General features: G+C 47.6%; 1 protein-coding gene across 1 annotated transcript; it reads left to right on the top strand.

Annotated features, from left to right (window-relative positions):
• The first annotated feature begins 5,586 nt into the window (after positions 1 to 5,586).
• Positions 5,587 to 7,464, top strand: LOC128821801 (serine/threonine-protein kinase PAK 3-like). The gene is made up of 3 exons (XM_054003123.1): positions 5,587 to 5,643; positions 6,494 to 6,593; positions 7,036 to 7,464. The coding sequence occupies exons 1-3, from the start codon at positions 5,623 to 5,625 to the stop codon at positions 7,350 to 7,352; spliced, it is 438 nt and encodes a 145-aa protein (XP_053859098.1). The 5' UTR covers positions 5,587 to 5,622; the 3' UTR covers positions 7,353 to 7,464.
• Positions 7,465 to 8,901: the final 1,437 nt, after the last annotated feature.

Genomic DNA, 8,901 nt, shown 5'->3' with positions numbered 1-8,901 from the left:
CATTCCAGCTGGTCCTCAGAGATCAGAGGAGCTGGAAGGAGCTGGGCTTTATTTCTGATTACAGCCCCTTTAGCACTCTCAGTGTTGTCAAGTCCAAGAGAAGCACTTGGCCGAGCACAGATGCTGCAAGAGTGCCATTCCCAGTGCAATGCTCTAGATCTGGTTGCATTCCATAAGGACCTAAATGCTCCAGATTCCCCGGGAGTGTGGTTTATTGAAGCAACAGGAGAGCAATCTCAGGAGTGCTGCTGATCAGGGCAATGGCTACCAAGTGTGTGTAGCAACAGAAATGATAGGAAAGAGAGATTATAAGAGTGAGTTCTATCTATCTATCTATCTATCTATCTATCTATCTATCTATCTATCTATCTATCATCTATCTATCTATCTATCTATCTATCTATCTATCTATCTATCTATCATTTGTATAATTGAATCTTCTTGGCTCTGGTCCAAAGCAGTTGGAGGTGCAAAGTTCACTTAAAGCATCCCTTTCAGGAGAGGATTAGAGACACGTTCTGTTGACCGATTCTGAGCAGGCAGAGCTGTTTCCCCCTCCAGATATGGTGGTTTTTTTTCCCCTCAGAGCTGTTTTCCACCTCCAGCCTCTTCTTCCTGAAGCCCCCAGTTGTTTTTTAATTTTCTGCCTGTCCCAGAGAGGTGGAAGTATTCCATGTTTTAGGTGGTGAAGAGAACATGAACTCCAGAAGTGTCTCTCATAAAGGGTGAGCTCACCCAGGAAGCCACCTGCAGAGGCAGGATGGAGCTGTGGGACTGGGCTGGGTGTCAGTCACTACTGAAAGACAAACAGGACATGGCAGGAGCAGAGGGAGGCCCTCACCAGATCCCTGAGAAATGCCACACCTTCCCTGTCAGCTGCCTGAGAGGCTGTTGGAGCTTCAGCCCCAGATGGCCCCTGATTGTAGTGCCAGGGTCACTTTGGAATCTGTGCCTCCCCACGGGCAGAGAATGACCCAGGAGAGCAGCAGCACAGTGCTCTGGGAACGTGTGAGCCCATCAGTCCTTGAGTCTTGGCCCACAAATGTCCTATGGAAAGTTGAAACCCATCTTCTCTTGCTTTCTGTGCAGATCCTTCCAGAGAAAGAGCAGGAGCAGATTGCCTTATCAGAGATGCCATGCCAGACTCAGGGAGAGCTGAGAGCCCGAGAGCAGGAAGAGCAGCTCAGGCAGCAGGTGGAAGAGCCACAGGAGAATGGCCAGGTAAGCCTGACTCGCCAGGTGTCAGAGGGAAAGGGCAGGAAGAGGGGCATAAAACAGAGCTCTTGGGAGTGAGGAGGCCAGGAGTCCCAGAGGCACTGAAAGCACAGAGCCTTGGAATCTGCAGGGATCAGCACTGGGACAAGAGAGCTCCATTGGAAGCAGGTGTGGGTAGGGAAGGAGAAAGAAGTGGCTGAATAAATGTGATTTTGAGGCTGCAAGAGGAAAAAGCTGAGCCTTATGGCAGCTCCCAGTCACTTGCTCTGCATTTGTGTGTACAGAATATCAAGGCAGAGCCACAAGCAGAGCTGCCCGAAGCTCAGAGTGCCATCACAGAAGTGAAGAAGAGGAACCAGGAAGACACGAGAAGAATTCAAGAGGAGATGAATCTCCATCAGCAGAGGGGCGATCAACAAAACCAGGTGAGTGAAAGAGTGGCAGCCACTCCACTCATGAAACATCCTCTCTCTTGTATTTTAGAGAACTTGAAGGAACAGCTGGACACAGACTTTCAGAAGGCTCATGCTAAGATCAAGGCAAGGGAGAAGAGGCAGGAGGAAGAAATGAAAATCATCAGAGAAAAATTTAATCCCCTCCCTCAGGCTCTACAAAAGCAAGTGAGTGAAAGAGGGATAGCCACGGCAGTCACCAAACTGGTGGTTTCTGCCCTTCTGGCCTTCCCAGTGCAGAGCAGCAGGGAGCAGGGTGATGCCTCTGAGTGCCATCCTGCTCTAGTGTGTATCACAGTCACTCAGAAGGACATTTCCTGGTGTGCTGAATCTCAGCTGCTGCCCTGGACAGTGGGACTTGTCCTTTGGCCTTTTGGCCAGCAGTCATCCAAATTGATTCCTGCTGGCCTGTTCCTGCTCTCCTTGTTTCTTGAGGTGTTTTTACAGGGGAAGATGGTGACCCAGATGGAGGATTGAAACAAGCTGTCTGTATCCCTTGTAAATCTGTTCTTTCCTCACAGTCAGTGACTCTTGACTGACAGGGACAAGCTGTAGTCTCTGACTGCTTTGTTCTGTTTGACTCGAGGTGCAAGTGTTGACATCTCACCGGGCAGCCGGCAAAGACTTCCGGCAAATGAGTGGCACTGAAGAGCCCCGAGGCTGGCGTGAGGCACAGGAACTGTCCCCACCAAAGGTGCTACAGGTTGGGCATGACCTGAAGATGGTGCAGGAAAAGAAGACACAGTGGGGGGAGGACGAACACTTGAACAAGGAGCTGCACGTGTGTCTGAAGCCCTTGGAGGGGGAAAGGAATCCTTGAGTGGAAGTAGAATGGTCATTGTGGCAGTGATCCTTCAGAAAATCCATGAAAATGGACCATGAATCTGGCCATCCACTCAAGTAGAACTACCCTTTGGTTTTGACCCATCCAGTCTGAGAAGTGGACATCAGAAAAAACCCACTTAAGAGCCCTGCATGTTGCTGGCAGCACCTTCCTAAGGGCTTGCATTTGAAATGGAATCTCAGGCTAATCTCTGCCAGCCACCTTTCTGACATAAACTCATTTCTTGTCCCAGATCTACAAGGGCTTTGTCACCAAACCTGCTGCAGCAGCAGCATGGTCTAAAGGAGCCTTTGCTCTCCACCCTGAGAAGCGGAGCCGGGGCGGTTTGTTCATCTCCAGTGCTGACCCAGCTGCTGCTCAGCAACAGGAGATCAAGGATGACTCCCTGGAGCTACGGAGTACGTCTGCTGTATTTCTTGTCTGAGGAACAGTCTATTGTGTGCAGGTGCCAGCATAGCTGTACCAAATGTTTTTCCTGAGTTTGGTGTCCCAGGGACATTTAGAGACATTTCCCCACAGGAACTGCTGTAGAAAAGCAGTCTCTGTGCTGGCCACCTGTGCCGCAGAGCTGTCTGCCTGGTTGTTGTTGTTACCCAGCCGAACACAAAGGGTTCAAAGCTCCAGGCTCTGGGTCTGCCATTTGAATCTCCTGGAAGCTGGGATCTCTGCTTTAAAGTGAGCATCTTGCATTTTGTTTCCCTCAGGGAAAATAGTGAACATGGAAAATCCCGTGATGAAATACACGGAACTGGAATATATTGGCAGAGGGTGAGTTCAACCACAGTCACTTCTATATAACCATGGGCCAGGTGTTTTTCTGGTGGAATATCTATGCAGTGTGAAGTCAGAACAGCTGCAAACAGACATCTATCCCCATGTTCAGACACTGGGGATAGATTGTCCCATCTCTCAGTGCTGCTCCGAATTCGTGAGTGTGCCCAGAAGGCATTGGCAGAGACACCTCCATGCTGCCAAGTTCTTGCCTGCAGCAAGGAACAGGACCTGGAAGATCTCCTTGTCTCTCAAGTGTGGGACAGTTCTGTGTTAATTTCCTGAGCATTTTTGTATATCTCCAAATCATACAGCCACACTAATAAAAGGGGAAGAAACGTGCTTGCCTGAAACAGCAACCTACTCCCTGATAGCTGTCCGATAACAGTTCTCAGGAACATTTCTTTCCAAGAGATTGCAGAAGGAAATACTCCATGGTCAGGATAAAAACTGCACAGTTTAGAACCTGAAACCCAAGATGAAAGAAGGAGCTCTCCTTAGGAGCTGAGCAGTAAACAGCAACGCTTCAGGGACAGGCCCAGTGCCCATGCACTTGAGAGGAAAATGCATCATCTGCCTTCGGGCAGAGCCCGCCTGCATCCAGCAGGTTTTAGGCATTTGCAGCAGAGATCTCCTCTGTGGGCTGGCTTTCACTGCAAGATCTAAATGTCTTCTCCTTTCTTTGCTGCTTTTTTGTTTCTAGGACTTTTGGAGATGTTTGCAGAGCACTTGACAATGCCACAGGAGAACAGGTAAATGTCAACATCTCCCGCAGGTCCTCTGGTGTGAGCAGCTGTGGCTGGAGCTTTGAGTAGAGCTGTGCTGAAAAGGCACAAGAAGCACAGACTGCTACCAGCCTGCAAAATACATTTGGGACAGTCTTTGTCCTTCTCAGCTGCCAGAAGGAAGGCAAGGAGGGCAGCAGTTCCTTTCAGAGAAGGATGTGCTCATTTGCTCTCCATTGCTAAAACAAAGGTGGTGCCTTTGAGCATCTCACTGCTCTTTGGGGCTACGGCTTCAGAGTCCTGAATTCTCACTTCTGCTTGCCAGCAAATGCATCTGAAAGTTACTGGTAGTTCCTTAGCCACCTGCAGTGCTGCACTGGAGAACTGCACGTAGGGAGAGATCTGCACGGTGTCCCTAAAAGCCCTAAGCCCTGCCCATAGCCCGAGATGTATCCACAGAGTATTAAGGCATGGATTACTTCTTCTGAATCCCAGACAAAGCAGCAGGGAGTGTGCTCAGAGCTTTGTGGGTGATAGTTGAGACACCACAGTTACCAAGTGGACAAGGCAAAACCTCAGTGGCCACGTGTCCTGTAAGTGGCCTCCAAGGGAGCAGAGAAATGGGCTGTTGCAATGTCAGTTCCTAATTACTGCAATGCCCAGTCACAAGGCAGTTTGGCACAGCTGGGCTGTGGCATTGCAAAAGCACTCGCTCCATGTGCCTTGCGGTCTTGTGCCGCCAACTTCTCAAGTTACTGATTTTCAATGTCATTTTAGGTGGCCATAAAGAAAATAAATCTCCAAGAACTGAGGAAGAAGGAACTAAGAGTCTATGAACTCATGGTCATGAAGACAAATAAGAATCCCAATCTGGTCAACTATTTAGACAGGTGAGTTGTTGTGAATGTTTGTTTACATATTGCAAACATGCATGGTAAAATTCCACTTTGTTCACTGGCAGAAAATAGAGCTGTAATTATTGGTTAATTATTATTGCTCTGCTCATCTCCAGTGGATGGGAAGAGAGTGCATCTTGTCTGCATGAGTCTTCCCCGGTACACAGAGTTCTAAAATTATTCAAAAACCTGCATCTGTCATATCTTACTAAATCAATAGCCTGTAAGTTCACAGCCACCACATTGTTTTGGGGCTTGATTTTTTTCAAGAGTCCTCTTACGTCCAGATAAACTAACATGGATTTCCCTTGGATTGTGTCCCCTCTTTTCCATTGCTTTGCATGCCAGGAAGACTAGGTGCTTATTTCCAGAAACACACAGTTTGACAGGTTTTTGATCTGTTCCTAACCTGCAGTTTTTACTTGCTGGCTATTGAAGACATCTCCTTTTTTCACAGCTGTGCCTTTCTTCTTGAGACAGAATGCAAACAATGCACAGCCTAGAGGGAATGTCTATTCCTTTTATTCTGTCCTTGTCACAAAGGGACTTGGAAACAAGAATCAATCAAGAAAACAACCTAGCCATGCATGTCTATCTCCATGCTCTTGTTTCCTTCTTTCAGCTACCTTGTGGATGGGCAGCGCTGGCTGGTCATGGAGTACATGGACGGAGGCACTCTGAGCAATGTCATCAGCGAGACCCACCTGTCTGAAGACGAGATGGCAGCCATCAGTCGGGAGGTCAGCAATCCCACCTGTGCTGCCCAGGGCTTGGGCAGGATTGTCTGGGAAACAGGGCTCCAACCTGGAGTGATTTCATGTGCCAAGCTTTGTTTCTGTGTTGCTGGTATGCTATGGGCAAGCAAAAGCATCTCAAGTGAAATGCCTGCCAGTGCCCCTGCACTCACAGTACTCAGTTCTTGTACTCATATCTCCTACTGTTGTATTCTCGCTCTGTCTCTTGTATTTGTATTTGCTGTTCTCCACCTTGCTTCCCTAAACTTTCATCTCGAGCCTGTCTGCACTGCATTCCTTGCCTGTAGAAGCAAATGTGCTTGTGGCAGCATTTGAAATGATCAGCAAAGAAAAAAGAGAGACTCATTTCTCTCAGTCCTCAACTGAAAAGGACACTAGTGCAGCCAAAATGCTCTTTGCTTCAGGAAGGTGACTGTTGTGATACTTCCAAGTCTGTGCTGAGGCCAGCAACAAAACCTTTGTCATGCAGCCTCCCACCCCAAAGTGATCCACTTCACACCAAAGGGAGGGACTTTTTCTTTCTTGGCAAAACCCCTCACTTGTCCTCTGCATGGAGAAAGCACATCCACAGCAGCAGCAGCCATGCTGGCTGGTTTGCAGGGGACAGTCTACAACAACAGCAGCTGCTGTTGCTCTTTCAAAAGCTGACATGCCTTTCCTTAGAAAGATCCTGCTCTGCAAGTGGTGGAGCAGCAAGCTCTTCCTCGCAATGGCACTCTGTTCTGCCATTACTCACCATTCCCCTGCAGAGGGAATCTTTTAGAGCTGTTTCCTTTCTTGTATAATGAAATCACATCATTAATTTTTGCCCTCCTGTTTCTGTTTTCTCTCTCAGTGCCTGCAAGGCCTGGATTTTCTTCACTCGAACCACGTGATCCACCGAGATGTGAAGAGCAGCAACATCCTTCTCAGAACCGACGGCTCTGTCAAGCTGGGTCAGTGTATTCTTGGTCAGGTGCAGCATTCCAGGGACATGGGCTGTGGGGCTGCTTTGAGTGACTGCCAGCTTCCCAAAATTGGTGTTGGTGGCAGTGCAGGGAACCCTGCCACAAACTGTGGGCACAGTTGCAACATGCACAGAAGTATGACAAGGAACAAGGAGTCAAGAGTGGCGTTGCTCTGTGTGTGTCCCTTCCAGAGGGAGGGAGCTGCAAATCTAAAGCTTCAGAAAAATAAAAGGCTGGAGGTAGTCTAAAAAATGAGGCTTTTTTTTTGAAGTGGCCAATTCCATATTTCCTTGTCTAAAGCCCTGAGGAAACAGAGCGTGGACAGTTCTCCAAGAGACTCAACAGCACATTCTTAGACTGAGAGTGGGGAATTCTTTGGCTTGATTTCCTAACTTGAGCTGGCTTTCATGGTATGTTTTTTTCTCCACAGCTGACTCTGGCCTCTTTGCTCAGCTCACCCCTGAGCAGAGTCGACGGAGCTCAGTGGCCGGCACTTCTGGGTGGATGGCGCCTGAAGTGGTGACAGGTCAACCATGTGGCCCCAAAGTGGACATATGGTCTCTTGGAATCGTGGGCATCGAAATGGTGGAACGAGAAGTTCCTTACTGGAATGAAACTCCTGTTTCGGTAAGGTGCAAATACTCACTGATCCCGCTTGTCTTTCTCACCTGTCCCATGGTCAGTGTGCCATTGGACAAAATCCCATTGCCATCTGCTGGCACCACTTCCACCAAGGTCCCCTTCTGAAAATGTCCCTGCAGCACATCAGCATCTGCTGTCGATTTGGTTGCATCAGAAGGGAAGTGGCAGTTCAGAAACCTAACCAGTTCAGAAACCTGCCATTTTGGCCTCCAGCCATGCCTGACACTTTTCACTTGCTTTTTGAACAATGTTGGAGCTCTGTCTCTGAAGAAAAGGAATTTTTCAGTGGAATGGTTGGATGTGTGATAAATATCCTTCAAAATAGAGATTGAATCTTCCTAGTTTCAATTTTAGAGAAAAAGAGAAAAGAAAAAAAGAAAATGGAAAAGGAAAAGGAAGAGAAAAGGGAAAAGAAAAAAAGAAAAAGTAAGAGAAAAATGGAAAGGAAGAGGAAAAGGAAGAGAAAATAAGAAAAAAAGGAAAAGGGAAAAAAAGAAAGAAAAAAAGAAAAAGAATAAAAAGAAAAAGGAGGAAAAACCACCAAAGCAATGCCCAAGCAAGTTCTGCTTGCTTTTCCCTTCATTTACCACAGCACATCAATTTTCCTCCAAACTGTAGCATCTTTTCCCAATCCTGTGGGTCTTCAAAACTTTCAGGCTTTCAAATCATCCATACATTGTTCAGTCTTGCGTGTGGGTGGCCTGGATAAGTTTAGGATGTGTTTTTCTCCGACTGCAGTTAGAATTGTACACTAAACTCTTGGCTGTTTCTGGGTACTTTAACAAGTTGATGAGCTTGCAGCCAGGTGCCCGGGGCTGGGATCCAACGTGGGCGGTTGATGCCGGTGCTGTGTTCCTTTACCACAGGAGCAGGGCCACCCCTGGCTTGCACAATTCTAAGGAGAGTGAGGACTCCAGCTCCCCACCATGTCCAGTGGCTGAGCACAGCTGCAGAGAGACAGGATAAAACCCTCTTTGTGACCTTTGGGGGTGTGGGAAAAGCGAAGGAATTTTTCCTCTGGGTTGAAGAAGAAAGTAACAAAGTCTCTTTGGTCACCATCTATTTCAGTGCCACCAGCACAGAGCTGTCACTATTGTGGTGGGCATTTTCATGGAGACTCCCAGGCCTCCTTCCATTGTTATTTCAGTCTATTTTAGATGGATTCTGCATCTGCATTTTTTTCAAGAGGAGAAAAAAAAAACAAAAAACTTGATGATTTTTGTTTCATGGAAGCTGTGCTAAAGGGACCAACAAGCACTGCAAAGATTCCTTTCATGTAATAATCCTTGGAAATAGTATGGATAGAATAAACTCCCCCTTCCAAATAGCCTGTCAGGCTGGTGCAAATCCTCAGAGAAGCAAAACATGCTTTTGCTGATGTAGTTCCCACTAACTAGGTCAGTCAATGAAATCAGCTGCCAAGGCAAGATGTGCTGAATGTTGGAAAAGCTGTGGCTGCATCGGGGTTTGGGTTTTTGGTTGGTAAAGGAAAGTCATCTCTGGGTCTCTCCAGGGCAGTTTCTGCAGAGTGGAGCTTAAACAATGGGATCTGAGAGAGCACTTACAGATGGGAAAGAAGCAGCTGGAGCCTTATGTTTCCTTTTTCCCCAGCCTCAACTCCTGATAGACATACGAGGGACACCAAAGCTGCAGC

Source organism: Vidua macroura, chromosome Z (assembly GCF_024509145.1).
Source record: "Vidua macroura isolate BioBank_ID:100142 chromosome Z, ASM2450914v1, whole genome shotgun sequence".
NCBI lineage: Eukaryota > Metazoa > Chordata > Aves > Passeriformes > Viduidae > Vidua > Vidua macroura.
The sequence above is the reverse complement of the archived record's forward strand: the minus strand, read 5'-3'. Positions and strand labels throughout refer to the sequence as shown.